Genomic DNA, 17,831 nt, shown 5'->3' on the forward strand with positions numbered 1-17,831 from the left:
TGAAACATTCACAAATGAGGCCTGCAAAAGCCCCAAATGAGGTTTTCCAAATCATCCCATTTCAGTGCACTTCAGAATTTTGTTGAAATACTAAAAGTAAAAACTTAAAATTATAATATATGTATTATTATTACATAATTATAATATATTATTATTTAATATGTATAATATATGTAATATTATATTATTAAAATTGTAATAATTAATATATGACTAGCTGCACATTCTGCAAAACTCATTCATATGTGCTACCACATTTTTCAACGCACTATACATCATTTCCATGTTGGGAATAACCTCTTCAAACACCTGTATCCTTTTTCCCAGTCACTGCACACCACAGAATACTTACAGCTTCTTTAATCTCACAGGAGAAAACATGAATCTGGAACTCTTCTGTCCCACAGCTGCTCTCAGTGAATGCAAAGCAGTCACTCTCTGAAGTCCCATTTTGTCCCCTCACACAAAACAACACTTTATAGATGGGAAACGAGGCTATCTCCAAATTGCTCAATTGATTGATTATTCTGGCAAGAAATGGAACAGGGCAGATCAAAGGAACAGGTCAGTAAAACAGACAGGCATACCTAAAAGGCTTTCCTGTAATTAGATAAATAAGAATCTAAACTGTAATTACTGCTAAATTCAAGTAGAAGAGATAGGCAGCAGGAACAGGAATGATACGCTTTACAAATTAAAGGTGTAAATGTTCCTGGTTGTAACATTGACTCAATTTCTTGTATATGCCATATTACAGACAAATACAGTACCTCTAGATCAGACAGTAAACAATGACCATTGTTTGTGAAAAACACACTAAAAATTTAGAAACCAGAGAAAACTCTAAAAATGTGATTTGCATACAAAAAAATTGCAATATTAAAAAATAATTTAAATAACTGTTTAAGAAATCATTATGAAAATTATTTCAGAATCAACAGGACTACACAGATTAGCAAATGCTGCCACATTCAGGTGAATATTTAACACAGATCTAAGACTTCATCCAAAATTTTAAAATACTCTCAAAGACAGAACCCAAAGAATATTCCAGAAACTTAAAAGCAGTAGTGGTGTTTCAGAACAGACTAGTGGACAGTGACTTTTAAAGAATAACAAACTTTATCCTCTATTTCTTCACTACTGGTCCATATGCACATTCACATCAAGGACCAATAAACATTAGTCACCTAAAATCCCAAGTCTGTAACAATAATAATATAGGACTAATCTAAAGGCAAGAAGAACCTGGAAGGATTCAGCACACTGTAATCTTGGTGGGACATGATAACTGGAACCTCACAGGACAAATATTGCGACATCAGGTATGAACACACTCCTCAAAGCCAACACAAGTATCACCTAAACTTTGATGGAATGTGTTATGTCACATGTGGATTCAACTTTTCAGATCTGTGCAGGTTCTTAGGCAGTCCAACATTTACTGATCTCCTCTGAAATTAAAGGCCAAAGGAACCTGCTGGGTCACTTGCAAAACAGCCCTCCTGAATGGCCACACTGAGTACAAAAAATAGGCACCCTTATATCTTGTGTAAGGGTGTTACTGTTACTGTTGTGACTGTTGCCATTGTAGAAGTACAGAAATACAGTATTTTCTGATGTCAAATGAAACTCAAACTGGGTTCAAAGAAAAAAGTGGAAGAAAAAGATTCTTGAAGGGCTTTCTCTTCCTCTACAACATGACAGTCAATACATAAACATAGCTCAGGCAAGAAAGGAAATCTAATCATATCCTTCAGATACCTTGATATCAGAGCTTAAAAAAAATATCTTGGATATTGAGATGTTCCCTACTTCTGGATGCAAAAATGCTACAGGTGCACCCTGATCAAGAACCTTTGACTACCTCATCACTAATTAAAAGACCCTTCTCACATGGTAAAAGCAAATCTTTTCTAGTATCTGAAGATTGTGAGCACTGCCATCATGAGGCAGACATGGGTCAGAGCTGGCTTCTGCACAGCAATGGCTGGAAGCAGAGACTGGCACCTCAACTCTGAAACATAGATGGGAGAGTCTAAACTGACACTCCTGCAGCCAACCCAAGGCCAGAAGGACTCCTGCAACTCATGGACCTTGGAGGCATTGACAGAATAGGGAGGTCAGGAGAGCACAGGTATTACCAGCTCTCCCTTTCCACTAGCTCTCTTATTATCATATTGGAACAGATATTAAGGTAGAAAGAGATATTTTTGTTGACACTGTGCGGTAGCTGGTACAGCAGCCATGTACTGCATGGTAAATCTGAGCACACATTTTGCTGCCTCAGAGGAATTGCTCAAAATTAACTAACTGTCTTCAGCAAGAACCTCAGGCATAAATCCAGCAATTCTACTTCCTTGTGCAAGTAGTAAAGTGAGAAACCACTTCTTATGTGTCTGCTTAAGCAACAAATGAAACTCTTGTGTGTTACCTTACAGAGCCTTCCGGAATGTTTGGGACATAGAGTGTTACAGGTAAAGGGGTTTGACTTGAGGACTTCATGTTTGCCATGGCATGCAGAGCTTCTGGTTCATTGCGTGGGGCTGACACCTTTGTACAACCCAAATAAGTCAGTTTGTTAAACAACACACTGTCCTCTTCCAGGGGTTCACTGGGAGAAGATGGCCTTGGTGCAGAGATTTCTGAAAATGAAGAAAACACTTCTTTAGCCATTTGCTTTTATTTCCACACACTTTTTCTTTCCAATGAGTTCCACAGCCAAATCTCCTACATCTTCCAGGAAAGGACATGAGAGCAGACAGTTCAGCTCCAATAGCAAGAAATCCATTTGACAGCTTAATATTACTGTGAAGTCTGTTCTAATCTAATTCATGTTTCCAAGGGTGGCATGGGGACAAACTGCATTTTGATTCTCTTTAGCATCACAGGAACACAGCACAGACATTCTGAATCTTTGTAAGCAGTCACAGAATCACAGAACCATAAAACATTAAGGGGCTGGAATGGATCTTGAAGATCACTTAGTACTGACCCTTCTCTGCGCCCTTCTATTGCTTATTACTAGATATTGCCATCATACTTAGAATTCATGAAGGCTGCAGAACTGAATTATTCCTGTTGGGACTGGAGTGGGGCAAGAGAAACATATCTACAAGTATTTCTTTGTTCATTCATGCTAAGGGTTGGGTTCTGTCTGAAGAATGTCAAACAGGAAGACAGTAAGGTAAGTTTCTCAGAAATACAGCAGCTATGTAATCAAGAGAAGGGTGTTTCCATTTCATATAAACTATTTCTTTTATTTCCAACAGATGCTATAGGAATTAGCTGACAGAAAGCCAGAGAAGTGCCCTACATGCTATTGAGGTAAAAAGAATTATAGGTTAAAGAACAAAAAATGACCACACCATTGTATCCCTAATATATGTAACAGAATGCATGTGTTTTTTATACTGCATGCTTTCTATATGTATCTATAAAAGCTACAATATCTTTTACTTAAAATATATACAACATTGTTTACATTAAAAGCTTTCAGTCCTCCCCGTTCCATGAAAACTTCATACACCAGGCAAGTACCACAATCACTCCCAGCAAATATCAAATCCTAAGCCAGCCTTACTGCTACCTGGTGACACCATCAGAGGTGGCCAGTTCAATCAGTTTGCTCAAGGCATATTTCATTTGTAGGTAGCACTATCCATGAACACTGTCCTGAAACTTCTTGAGCTTCAGCAGCAGCAGATCCACCTCAATTATCACCCTCTCAGAAACTCATACAATCCTCAGTCCCAACTAAGCCTTGGCTGAAGGAAAAATGAACATTATTTTGACCAAAGCAGAGCAGTTCAAGGTATCAATCTGATGACAATCTATTCTTATCTATAATCTTCAACTAAAAATAAGAGAAGGCCCCAGTTATTCTCCAATGTAATTTTGGAATGAAGCTCTGGAAAGCTTTCTATTTATTTTAGGGTACACTTGAAACTGCATAAAGAAAAATCCTGCCATGTGTGATGAAGGGGGAAAGCATTCAGGCAATACCTGTAGCAGAAGGGTCTAAAACAAGCTGCAAAGCTGGCTGGTTTGTTTGTCCTGCTGACCCATCTGCAGCTGCCTGGCCACTGCCATCCCTGAATCCTTCTGGGAGTGCAGTGACATACTGGTCCTTCTCAGAATCCCGCAGGATCTCTTCCATTGCCTTCTCCAGCTCCTCATCTCCATCTGAAAATACCTGTAAGCAGAAAGAGATGACATTTTTTGAAGGTACTTTTAGTTTTACTTTCACTATCAGTTTTCAAATATATAGTCTCAAACTTTGCTGAATGAGACAACAAACCAAGAATCAATAAAACTGAATTAAATATAATCCAGTGTCATATCCCCTTGCATAAAACGCAGATGTCCTCATTGCTAACACAAAACCCATCCATCAAAAAACTACAGACTTCTCTTAGAATAACAGATTTGTGTATTTAGAGCCTCCATTCAGACTAGAGATCAACAGACTTTGCTATAATTAGTCTTAAAGAAAATTTTACTTTCTTAGTCATATCCAGCCCATTTCAGTTGCTTCACCAATTTTCCCTCACAAGAGTGGTGCAAGCCTAAGGAAAAAAAAATTGGAGATACACACTCCCTTAAAGAAAAATAGAATCGTTCACAACTACCAGCTTTTCAGACAAAAGAAAACCACAGCCAAAGCTGCATCATGGATTCTGCCTCCAGCCCAACAGCCTCTTTCTAGATTAAAGAAGCAGATAATGTCTAATACAGACAGAAATTATCAGCTGTAAATAACTGTCAAACAGTACAGCAAAGACAGACTAGGTACTTACTGTCATTTCCGGGGGAAAAAATTCCTATTGTTCCAAGCTGAGCAAAACCAGTACATTGATAAAATACAAATTCAGCCATTTAAGCTGTAGTAGCCAATAAGCTGTCACCCACAAGAGCTAAAATATTCTGCGATATAGAGGTAGAAATCTCTTAGAAAAGGTCTTACTCATGCCTAAAGTAGCACTAAGCAGGAAAACTAAATTAGAAACTAAAGTGCAAGACAGCACTATATAGGAATAGATTACACCATGACTTGCACCATAACTGCAAGTCATGGTGTAATCTATTCCTATATAGTCTAATTACATGCTTTTAAGATAACAGTCTCTGATCCCTAAATAAAGAATATTAAGCTTTAAACCAAATCTCATTCTTTGTAAAGGCCTTTACCAATGTATAGATCCACAGAATACAACAAAGCTAACTCCCAAAGAAGTTATTAAAAGAAAACCTGAACTGTCAAACTCCCAAAGAAGTTATTAAAAGAAAACCTGAACTGTCACTTCTGGACAGATTTGTTTAATCCAAGCTGCTAATTTCACTGGTAGTCAGCAAGGACAAAAATTACAGTCTAAAACTCTCCTTAAGCACACACCAATTATGCACTCTTTCCATCAGTACAAACCTTGCCACACATTTAAAAATAAAATCAGAGCAAACCTTTAGCTGTGGCTTCCCATCGTTTCCAGAGGTCTCCTCAGATTTCTGATGAACCAAGACAAATTCTTCATTAATTAACGTAGATACAGTCTCAGGAATCCTGCTGGCTTTGCTAAATGATGTTTTGACTTCCATCTCAGGTCAGTATTCTCTTCCTGCCACCAGAACCTAATAATGAAAAATAAATAAACAAATTATTAGTTTTGAAGTTGTTGCCATCTTTTGGAAGATACTGTTGTACACAGTATGTTAACAGACATAATATAAAGATATTGTGGAATAATAAAATATTTAAGATTATACTACTGTATTTCTCAATCTCTGATTTCATTGGTATATGAATTAATATATCTGTGATTTAACAGCAGTGGCTGTTATCTATGCATACAGATAACAAATGAAGAGGGCTCACCCCAGAGCTTTGACTTCCCTTGTTTTTCATCTTCCAGAATCTGCTTCCTCTACCTCCCTAATTTGTGCCCCTGGTTCTCCCTCATACAGGTACTTGCCTTACCCAGAGTGTCACAAAGGTCATGTGAAGATACAGATTACCTGAAGGCTAATTTCCCAAAAACTGCATATTAAGTGTACACTCTCCACATAAAAACACTACTTAGCAATCACTTATGTTAGAGGCATTGGTTATCCTTTATATCTATAGGTAGTGAAGTCAAAAGTGATACTAAACCACAATCAGACCCTTCTCACCTAATTTCCCTGAAACTACCTGCAATAGGTAAAATTAACCACACCATTTCAAAATATAAACATAAAGAATATAACATAAATATAAAACTAAAATATAAACAATGAAACTATAAATATTACAGCAACCAAGAAAAAGTCTTCCCATCACTGCACAAGAAAAAAAAAATCTAGAAACAAAGAGAAAGGGCAAAATACTGTTCAGCCTATACATTACAAGTTCATCTAAGAATACAGAGCTGAAACATTTCAAGCCTGCAAGCATAAGGACACCTATTGTAGGTATCCACCAAATAAGGCTAGCATGACCTACTTTAACTCAGAATGTCTTCCCTCACTCCTTAGAGAATAAAGAGCTGAATCTTAGACTTTTTTTTCTAATCTATTTTTATATTTTCCATGTCAAAAAAGGGAAAATATATTTTCAGATTTTATAAAGAGCATGCACTTCAACATATGGTCTACTTCCATTCCAGTTTCCTGAAAAACACTGCTCTGGCTGAGTGCTGGGATGTATTGTGCTCAGGAGTCAGAATTCAGGTGAGTCACAACACAGGGGGAAAAAATCTGTGACTGTCATTTATGGGAGGAAAGCGCCCAAGGAAGAACAGCTCAAGCCACATCTGCTGTGAGCAGAACAAGAGGAGGTTAAGCTTCACCCTGCCCTTCCCAGCAGCAACAAGGAGCAGAACTGCACCACTTTTGCTTCTCTTTCAATTCCAATCACCCAGTGATCAAGAGAAGAATGCTGACTTAGGTCTAGCTATAGGGAACCAGAAAAACAGCACAGGAAAGAACAAAGACATGCATGTTCTCCACTGTTTTGAACAGGTGTTACTTATGATGTTAGCAGGAACAGAAAGTTTAGCAATTTCAAACCAAAAAAAGCAATTGTAGGAACTAGACAACTTTCAATACTGTAGTATTTTCTATGATTTTTGAAACAACAGTTAACATGCTTTTGCCTTTTCAAAGACTTGGCTTAGCATAACTTACATGCAACTCCTCAAAAAGCTTTTCCCTCTCCCTAACCACAGTTTTACCCATAATCCCAGTGAGGGTATTACATGTAGGAATCCCAGAAAAAAGAACTCAAGTTCTTTAGATATGTGATATGTGCAGCATAAAAACTCATTAGAAGTCACTTTACAAAAAAGCCTCTAAACAACAGCTGGAATACTCAGAGAGCGGCTACAAATCTGGATGAGCAGTTTCACACACTGACATCTTTCAGATCTCCAGACCAACCACAAACAGGAATATTTTCCTGACAAATTATGTAAGCTGAGTTCCACCCAGCCTACATAATGGTAGATTGCTGCAATAGGTTTTGTTTTGATTTTTTTAAAGCATCTCTGCTTTAAAGACTTTTTTGGCAAGAGAAAGACAAGGCTTCACCACACAAGATTTTAAGTATGTTACAAAAAGTTTATTAACTCCATGTATTTTTTAACAAGTGTTGTAAAAACATTGCTAAAGAGCTTGTCTGCAAAAAACAGCAAATCTAGCCCAAAATACTAATTCCAAGCAAATCTTCTGTATGAAAGCGAAGGTCAGCTATTACAGAACTCCTTGAAGGCAATGAAAGGCCAATAGTTAAGGTCCCCAAAACCAGTATATCCTGAAGAATCATTATTTTTGCAGTGACATCAGCACTGGAAAAAACAAAAGAGGTGACTGTCAGCCACATTAGGAGCAAATCAGGCTATCAGAGACCCCTCCTCCTCCCACTGCACACTTCTTATTGCTGCACCTGATGATGACAAAAATGAAGCCTCAACATCGCTTCCAGCCCATCTGCACAAAGGAGGGATCACAAGATACCCTATTTTGACAGGTTTTTTTGTGTTTTAGTTTTCTATTTAATTTTTGAGCTTACTTATGGCAAAGTAACACAGAAACTCCACTGGTTTCTTTGGATGGTTCTACTTTATTTATTATGAGTCAAATGCAGATTGCTAACATCAGATTATCACCAGTTCTTTCTGCAATCAAGTAAGAACCAACAGGCACCATGGGAACTATGAAGTGTTTTCTGTAGCAGTACTCCAATAATAAAAGGAGGAAAAATGTACCATTTGTAAAGCCAAAGAAAAGTAGGATCATGCAAATACAGAAGCATACTGACACACTAAATCTTATCTTGCCCCATATGGGTAAATGGAGATAAAGAGAATTTCTACTTCCTAAATATTAATCTGAAAGTAAATTTTATAAACATTAGATAACAGGGAGGAGCTCCTTATTCAGGTCAGATAAAAGCAACTGCAAGAAAGTGCATGGCATGCTGTGAAATTGAGTTACAAGGCCTTTAATGTGTTTAAGAGTGTATTCCAAGCCTGCCTTTACAAGCAGCTTAAACCACCACAGCCAGTGCAGACACACACGTTTTTCTATACACAACTACATTAACTGGATCAATCAGCACCCCAGAACCCCTCATTCCAGTCCTACATTCCAACCTACTGTCAGTGCTCCCCACCCCACTGCAGTACAAACAAAGAAACTTTAGCTTCAGTTTGGCAGTAAAACACAAACACGACCAGATCAGGCACTTGGGAAAAGCTTTATACACTGTATTTTATGATCAGTCTTTGACCAAAAATAGGTTTTAATGCCAGAGACAAACTATCATGGTCAAGTCACTCCTTCAAACTAAACAATTTCAACTCTAACATGAACCTTACTCGAGAGTATAGCTGTGATTCTCATGAAGACTACTGAGATTTATGTCACCTTAAGTAGTAAGCTACATAAAGAGAAAAATTTTGTATTTTTTCCTTAAAGACATATGATGTAATATTTCAGCCAAGTGCTTCTGAGGAAAAGCAGTAAAAAGAATAAAAATCTTTCTAAAAGAATAACGCATTAATATTTTTTGAGGTAGAGAAAAACATCTGAGGGGTTTTTTTCTTTAGTAACAAGAAGAGAGATACATGCACTCTGGACTTTCCAGTCATCAGCAGTCAGGTGATGGCCACTCTCACTTCCCTTGTGCCATTGGCTCTAGCCCTCTTTTTTACTCACCACCAAATTATTCACTTCAAACCTCCCTTTTCCCACACATGTAAAGAAAAAAAGGACAGCTGACATACTAGACATGAACAAAATCTAGGAACACACTCCTATTACTAAACTCAAGCATGTCACTTTTTTTAATTGTCCTTTTTGAGGAAAAGTTTAAAGAATGTAAGAAGTTATTTCTGACCGCATTAGTCAGAACATACAGAAGTTGTTCAGTCCACAATCACAGCAGGTTTACTCCCTGATAACCTCAACAGCTGAATGCTGGCTCAGAATCCTGAGGAATTAGGTTTACCATTTGCTTTACCAGCTTAAAGGTTCTAGGAGGGCAGCAACCAGCAGTGAGGAGGCTGACAGTCAGGGACAGGAAAGAGCAAATCCAAAGCACTTCAGCTACCTCAGCTCCAAGCCAGCTCCTTAGCTTGAGCTGCTGGTGGAGTTTAGTTTAAACTACTGGTGAAGTTCAGTTCCAAATGAAAAATACAATCTCTGTTCTGCCAATGATGATCCAAGGATTGCAACCTCAGGTCAGATGGTGCCTTCCCAAATCCTCAGAGCCAGGAGTCAGAGCAGCTCCTCCGACAGCATCTTCTAAAAGATGGCAACAAATTCAGCTGTCAAAGTTCTCCTCACAGCAGGGAACACTGGGAAGTGTGTACTGCTGCTGTGAGGAAGTCATTGCTACCAAAGAGGTACCTTGAACAGTCATGCTTCTTCCTATAGAGAAGGTATCTTCCCCCCATCCTTTGGTGTATAATATCACACACACACAAAAATCAGGAACAAATACACAGGAGGAATTTTTTCTAAACTCAGTGAAAGAAAACCTACTATGATAAAAGAATTACATTTTTTAAAAATAAGAGTTTCAGATAAGGTTTTCTGACAAACAGATTTTAAGAGCAAAGAACTTTTGAAATACAGTGAAATTATTCAGACATAGTTTCAAGAGAGAGTGTGTGTGGAGGTGTGGTATGATGTGTGGCTCTTGCTCCAAAACACATTTTAAGCCATAAGGACAACACAAGGTCTGCAGAAAAATGTTGCTTTTGTCTGTGAGCTTCATGATGTAGTTTGGGCCAAGCCAACCTCTGTGATGTGCATCAGCTCCCAGTGGTTTGCTTACACACAGTCCTGGATAAAAGGTAAGTAAGCCATACCACTTGGACTGTTTTGGGTCCAGTGATCAGAACTTACTTTCATATGTTCAGTACTAAGCTGTGGAAGACTCAAACCCAGCAGCTTCCCCACTTCATTCCAGAGAGGCACCCCAAGTTCACTACAGCTGCCTTTGTAAAGCAGCCTAAGTGATAAAAGAGCAAGAGAAGGTGAAGAACAGTGATTCTAGAACAGCCAGGGGGATTCAGCACTGAATCAGAGCAAGGACACAGGACAGAAACACTCCTGATTCCTTCCCCCCATAACTCTTCCATGTACTCACACTGAACCCTGCAAAAACATATCACATACAGAACACAAACACCTAGGCAGTGATGGACCATGAATCCATGGAATTGCAGAGCACCACAGGCCAAGGCACTGCTGCAGCACACTCATCATCACAGGAGAAAGAATCTAAGCTTCTGGAAAGCCACTGACTTTGCAGAAGGAAACTGCTTTGCAGACCTGACAGATTGAAAAACTTCCTCTGCAAACTGGTTTCCTAAAGTAAACATAATTTTTACATGAATCAATCTTCTGAAGTAGGCATCAGACTTTTTTGTATTTACTTCAAGTTTGTGTTCAATACATATTTCAAAGTTACTGCCCTAAGTCCCTGTTGGTTTATGGAAAGTAAAAAAAAATAAAAATTAAAAATTTTGCTTGAGTATTATAAGCACCCAAAAAAATCAGAAAATGTGGAGCTATGAAAAGATAGCAATTAAGGGAGATAAAGATTGACCAGCAATTAAGGGAGACAAAGGTTGACCTATTTTAAGCAAGCAACAAGAGATATGTTTTGAAAGGAAGTTTCTTACCTGCTTGAAAGAAGACAATCAAAAACAGGCTAATTCATACTTTTTTTTAGCAGAGAAACTTTTTTTTAGCAGATTGTCAGCTTGCCTGACAATTTCAAACTGCAAAAAAAACCCCAAAACATGGGAAATAAGTTATACCTATTTTCAGAACTATGGTTCCCCAAGAAAATCTCTGGGACCTTTATGAAGAGGAAAGTCCAACAGAACTACAGAAATTTGTCTTCTGCTAACTGAAGTCTGAAGTAGAAATATACACCAAAAGACATGGTTTATTCCCTTTTTTGAGCTACAGGATACTGTGCAGGACAGCAAAATGAGCATTAAACTGAGGAGCCTTGCAATCACTCCATGACTCACATTTCCAGATGACTGAAGTGGTGTGGTGACTCTCTCATCCCTTAGGGAACAGGACATGGACAGTGCCTCAAACACAAACACAGAACAGAAATGTATCTAAACTTGGCATTAGCCTGGCTTCCACCCCATGAGCTCCCTGCCTTTAATGGGGACACCTTCCCCAGAAAGCCACAAGTGCTGCAAACACACCAAGCTTCACCTTTCTATGCTTCTTCCCTGAAAGACTAAACAATCCGATAAAATTCCATGATTCTCTACATTGAGGCACTACAACTCACCAGCTGCTCCAAAACCCTCTACTCTGAGTGACATCTGAAGAAGAAAATTCTAGATGTCATAAAATCATTTGCTTAAATCTCACTGACCACAACAGCACTACGATTTAAGCTTTAATCTCAACTTCTCCCTGCGTAACCTTTTTTTATGAGAAACTGTTTCTGAGCTCATACTACAAACTGTTGTATTATCCACAAATTGTTTCCCAGTCTTATCTCTGGCAGTGAAATACTATGTAAAGAACATAATGGAAAAAACAAACAACCATTTATTTGGCTTACTGATATGATTTCCCAGGAATAAAATTAACTTAATAAGCAACAGAGCTGTACCACTATATTTTAAACACATACATATATATAGATTAAAAAAAAACTTATTTTGTTAAGAACAAAAATCTTTTCAAATTAAAAGAAGCCCAAAAAATCCAAACAAAGCCACAAAAAATAAAGCAAAAAACCCCACAACTAGAAAGTAACCACTGGCTTATTTTGGCAACACTGTCTCCTCTGAGAAAGCAAACCCCCACTATGTAGCCAACAGCAAATAATTAGTCTGTTCATGATGGCAAACTGTTTGGAATTGTTGTACTGGGTGCCTAGATACAGAGGTTTTTCCAGATCCTCTTACACCTCAATAGCCAAAATCAATCTCATAGCCAAAGAAGAGCAATTTAAGGAAAACAGACTCAAAAGAGAGCTACACAAACAAGAAAATGTCTGTTCTCCTTCAAAAACATACTACATCTGCATCTCCTCAAATAAACGATAAGCAGCACTTGTCAAAAACACCTCAGTGTGAATACTGAGACATTTAGTGCAAAGGAGAGAACCAGCTTTCCTGACTTGAATCTCTGTGTCACACACAACCCACTGAACCACTTAAATATTACACAGTCACAGTGTGGAGCTGCTTGAGGGGAAAAAAATACTGCTTTTATTTAGCTTAAAATTAAAACCACAGAGGTAAAGATCCATTCCCATAGGAATGGTGGGCATATGGTTGGTTCTGAGCTGGAGCATTACTCAAGCAAGGCAAACCGAAAAAAGTGATCTCAAGGTCTGAAATGTACAAATGGGGTGGCAGAAGCACCATGAACACTGGATGAAATGCCAGGTAAGTGGAAGCACGACAGGAAAGCTGCTGGCTACAAAGGCAGACACCCAGCAAACTGGGGGTTCCTTCTGTTTACTTGTACAATTTGAGCAAGCAGGAGTCATGGATGACAAGCTACACCTCAAACAAAACAAAGTTAAAAACAAGGTTGGTGGGATTCTTTTGAACAATTATTTTAATAAATTTGCAGGCCTAAGATTTGTCCACACACCGAAGAGAGACATCAGCAGGAGAACAGAGCACACACTTGCCTGTTCCTGCCACACACTGATTCATGTTTCAAAGTATAGCAGATGTGAGCTTATCCAACTAGTGCTTAACTAACCTAAAGAAATATATTTTATTCTCAGCCACTCAGGAGAAACCCCTCTCTTCTCTATTTATTCCCTTCCAAAGAGTATAACAGCTAAGTGTTCTGCTACTCTATAGGGATGTTTCCAGTCTTTATGTGTTTAAAACAAAAATAAGCCAACAAACCACACTTTATACATCAAGTTCTGGCAAACAGATTTATTCATTTAAGCAGTAGCTCATTCTGCCTCAAGGATAAAGCAACTCTAGTACACTTTCACAGTTTCCCTGACACCAACTGAAAAATAACACTTGAATTTCTGCAGCCAGTAATTGTTTTTTAACTTTGAAAAGTTGCATACTCTTACTTGCTGCTTTATATTTTCCAAAGCTGGAGATGGCAAATGCGAATTGCTTTTTTTGTCATTGCTATACAATGCTGGCAGGCAGCATTCAAAGTGAAACCAATCACCAGCCAAGTTACCAAACTGTATCACCACTCAAAAATATAATGACCTATATTCAGATGAAAGCATAAGCATGATGCAATCCTTGTTTTAAGGAGATTATTCAATGGTTTATTCCCTAACTGTAAAAATAACATTGTGGGTCTAATGCAACCAGTGGAACAACCTCAGCCCATTATATAAATTTAATATTTCAACCAGGAATTTTCCTCACATGCTGCTATGTCCAGAAGTAATCACATGATGTAGAGCAAAAGAGCCCATATGGAAGAGCAGTATGAGACAAGGCAGCAGAGATCCCAGGTGCCAGTCCTCTTCTGTGCCAAACAAGTGCCTTATCCTGTGTCACTACATCACTGAAACCCACCAGAAATCCTGATTCCCTGCCCTGCACTGACTGCCTCCAGGGTTAGTAAAATCCTTGTTCCTCCAAGGCAGAACTGGAAGTTATGACAATTATTACCTTGAGGTTTGCAACGTGCATTCTGGGAATAAATAATGGCAAAAAATCTTGCAAAAATACAGCAAAAGTAATTTGTTTTCTTGATGCCATTTTCTTATCTCACATTAGCCAAGAAGCACGAACAAACCCAGTACCTATCTGATGAGGCTGGCTATCCAGAGCAGTTTGGATTTTAAGTGTTCTATCACAAGTGAATTGATAAATTCACTTGATTGCATGAAAGAAGCCACAAGAAGCCAAAAAATCTTTGTTTACTATGCTCTTTTTTATTAATCCGAGTGTCTCTCTCAAAGTTTCAGAGAGCTTCGCAAATATTATCACACCGTACCCTCAGTTTCAACATAAATGATGCACAATGCTTATTAAATGCAGACATGAAAACTTACTATCCATGTTTACAAACTGAATACTCCCACAAAATACTTCTACTTAAGGAAACAAAGTCAAAGGCAGCTAATCTAAAAGTAAAAAGAAAATCACAGAAAGGTGAAATGGTCAAACAAAAAGGCCATGCTCTAAGAAGTGGTTATATAAACCTGTCCTTTCCACAACCTTACTTTCAGCATCCCACCCCTCTCTCCTTTAAGTTAAGAGTGTTAAGTTATGGACAAGCTGCTACTGAAAGGTCAAACACACAGTTAAGAGACTGCAACTATCAAAGGCAGAGTCTCAACCAGCCCCAGAGCCAGAGAGGGCAGTGCTGCCCTGCCAGGAACAAACCCATGGAATAAGCAAAGCATGTTCAATGCAAGGAATCCAAACCCGTCACAGCACATGCTGCAGTCAGGATGGCCAGGACACACAGAGTACCACCATACAAGATCAGAAAGCTTCAGCCCACACAGACCACCACCACACCACCTCAGAGGGCTGCAAGCATGTGCCTTTCTTGTTCTTTAGCCCAGCCTTTTATCCCCTTCTGTTGATGCACTGCACCTGTGTGCCCTCTGCTCCCTTTGGTGGTTGCTCAGTGCCCCTGGGCCCTCCATGGCTCACTGCTGTCAGTGCTGCTCACCTGCTGCTCACAGCTGTAACCAATTGGGGTGAGGCTCAGCCCAGCCCCACTCCCAACTATCCCAAACTGTGTCCCTACACAAACCTGAATATGAAGAGTGGCCTGGAAGAGCACCAGCATCCCACCCCTCATCTGAGTCAGTCATCTCTGTGCTAAGTTACCAGTGGGGTGTTCAGAAGCCCCAGCAAAAGCAATGATAACAAACTGCACAAATGCACTGTGCAAATGCAGAATTGCTGTGGCACCTCACACAAATTTCCTGGGCAATGTGCACAATAACTCACCTGCTCTTTCCATACTCCCCAGTGAGACCCCTGAGCTCAACTACTGCCAGAAATAACAAAAACCAGAATCACAAAGGCCAGAGAGAAAAACTGGGAGAGACTGCTGGAACAAGGATCACTTAAATTGGTCTTATTACATTCTTTGATTTCTCTGGCTACTGCCAAAAGCTCGATTCTAAACCACACTTCAGTCTGACCCCTTTATGTTCAGTCTGACTTACTGATGTCTCTATATGATGAAAGAAAAGAAGAACCAGGGAGGAGAAGCTATAAGGGTCAAAAGCAAATTATGACTCCAAGAAACTATGGAGAACTTCCAATTTCACATAACTGTTTCAAAACTTGACAAAATATTTTTTGGGACATTTTGATCGACTCATTTCCTCTCTCAGTTTTTATCCACATCTAATAAGAATAAACACTAAGATTTAACCCTCAAAACAATGTAAAAATAATTTGCTGACTTCCATTCCTTACTTGTTTCCTCAGAATTGTTTAACAGTTATGTCCAAGAATAATTCCAGTTATCAGTTCCTGACTTCTTGCGAGTTTAGACTGCCAACAGTAATTTTTAACAATTAGGATCAAGTATGGCAGGGTTAAAAACACCTCTTATGGTAGAAGTGTACCTCTGTGAGCAAACACAAACTGTCTACAGAAACAGAAGGGACCAATGTCACCAGACTGCCTGATCCAAGTTCCAGCTTAAGTTTTACTCCAGAAACAACTGCTGGCACACACAAAACTTCTCATTTGACTCCACTGCTGTTTTGCACTCCTGTGCTCACAAACACTTAAGTTCAAGCAGAAGTACTGAAAAGCTACTCAGATTTCAGTAGTATCTGGAAGATGAAGGAGGTGGAAAATGACTTGAAAAAAAACTGCAAATCTTTTTACCGTCTCTGCTAAGACCACACTTCACTACCAAGCATCAAAGTGAGTACAACAATGCACAGAACGCAGACCAAACTCAGCAGCCAGCACCAGGGGCAGCCATGCAGCACTGCCACCAACCAGTTATTTGAGACTTCTCTTCAAAATAACAGGAAATTATGAAAGTATACACCAGAACAAAGTAAAATGAAGGGTTTACAGAATGAAAAAAAAAATCCATTTCCTGCCACATGCATTTCAGGTTAGTCAGTCTAAATCATATAATCTAGTATTTGTTTCTCAGTAACAGCCAATTAAAAAAACTCCAAGCTTCTAAGGAAAAAAATACCAGCTTGCAGCATTCAAACTCTTAATAAAGGGAAATATACCAATATCTTATTTAAATACAAAGAAAAAATAATTATTTTCCAATTATTTTCAAATTTTAGTCAGCTTTTAAATTTGTCCACCGACTTCTAAATAAAAATTCTGGACTTTGTATTTTGTATCTAAATACACACAGGAAGAGACAAAGCACTGGACTAGGAATATTTGCATTTTATTTTCACACTGATTTGCCTGCAGAGGCCCGAGAACTGAAAAGGCACAGCAAAGCCTTTGCCCTTAATTAAAATCTTGGGACAAGAATAAAGAGTTCGAAGACAAAGAGAAAAATAACACATACATCCTTTTTAAATTGTAATGTATTTGTTAAATATATAAATAGGTATTTGTATTTTTACAAATTTGTGTACTGCAATAGATCTGGGGATCTCAGCAAAATAATTCTGTCAAATTTCAGAAAAAACCAGTAATATTTTGCATAGGCAATAGAAGTACAAATTACTGTACTACAAACTGTCTTACTGAAAGTAAGACTAGAAGATAAAAATGACTGAAGTACAAACTGTCTTACTTACTATGCTGAAATAGAGGATAACAAGACACCAGATCTATGCAAAGTGCAGTAATCAAGTCAAAATATTTAAATTGATCATCTTTAAACTGCTTTCCACTGAAGGAACTTCAGAAAAGGCAGATTGCTACAGAATTTATAACCAAAACATTCAAACCCACCTGGAAACATGTCACTCTTACACCACTGTGAAGCTCTAACACCTCCTGAGTAATTTTACTCAGCAGAAAAGCAAAGCATTCAAATGTAACTACTTCTCAAATAAACACTGTAGGGAACAGAAGAGGAAATTAATTTCTGGTTAAAACAAAAACCAATTTACCAGAACAGGACGCATTTCCCTAAATAGTAGCAAAGATTATCAAAACTAACTATACAATTAGTTTACACTAAAAGTCAATCCTTTGAGTAAGATTCTTGGACAAAGCCTCAACTCCCATTCTTTTTCCTTCCAAAACAAAGAATTAAGTCATATGCATGGACAACTCCAACACATCAGCATCTGCAATTTGCTTTCTACCCGCAAAAAAATTTGGCTGTGTGACTTACGGTACATACAATTGACATGACCTAATCAGAAAGGTCAGCAATACCTGAGCTGAAAG

The 17,831-nt window shown here is 38.4% G+C and overlaps 1 protein-coding gene across 3 annotated transcripts in view; it reads right to left on the reverse strand.

The window, feature by feature from the left end:
* The window catches only part of RABGAP1L (RAB GTPase activating protein 1 like), a 225,455-nt gene that overhangs the window by 200,381 nt on the left and 7,243 nt on the right, over positions 1-17,831 (reverse strand). For all 3 annotated transcript variants that reach the window (XM_054286067.1, XM_054286068.1, XM_054286069.1), the window contains exons 2-5: positions 5,461-5,628; positions 4,006-4,195; positions 2,435-2,645; positions 353-527 (exon numbers count right to left, since the gene is read on the reverse strand). In XM_054286067.1, coding sequence (XP_054142042.1) covers positions 353-527; positions 2,435-2,645; positions 4,006-4,195; positions 5,461-5,595 — 711 coding nt within the window. In that variant the 5' untranslated portion in view covers positions 5,596-5,628. The remainder of the gene's footprint in view (positions 1-352; positions 528-2,434; positions 2,646-4,005; positions 4,196-5,460; positions 5,629-17,831) is intronic.

Source organism: Melozone crissalis, unplaced genomic scaffold (assembly GCF_028551555.1).
Source record: "Melozone crissalis strain CALT ecotype California unplaced genomic scaffold, PUWL_Pcris_2 ptg000045l_1, whole genome shotgun sequence".
NCBI lineage: Eukaryota > Metazoa > Chordata > Aves > Passeriformes > Passerellidae > Melozone > Melozone crissalis.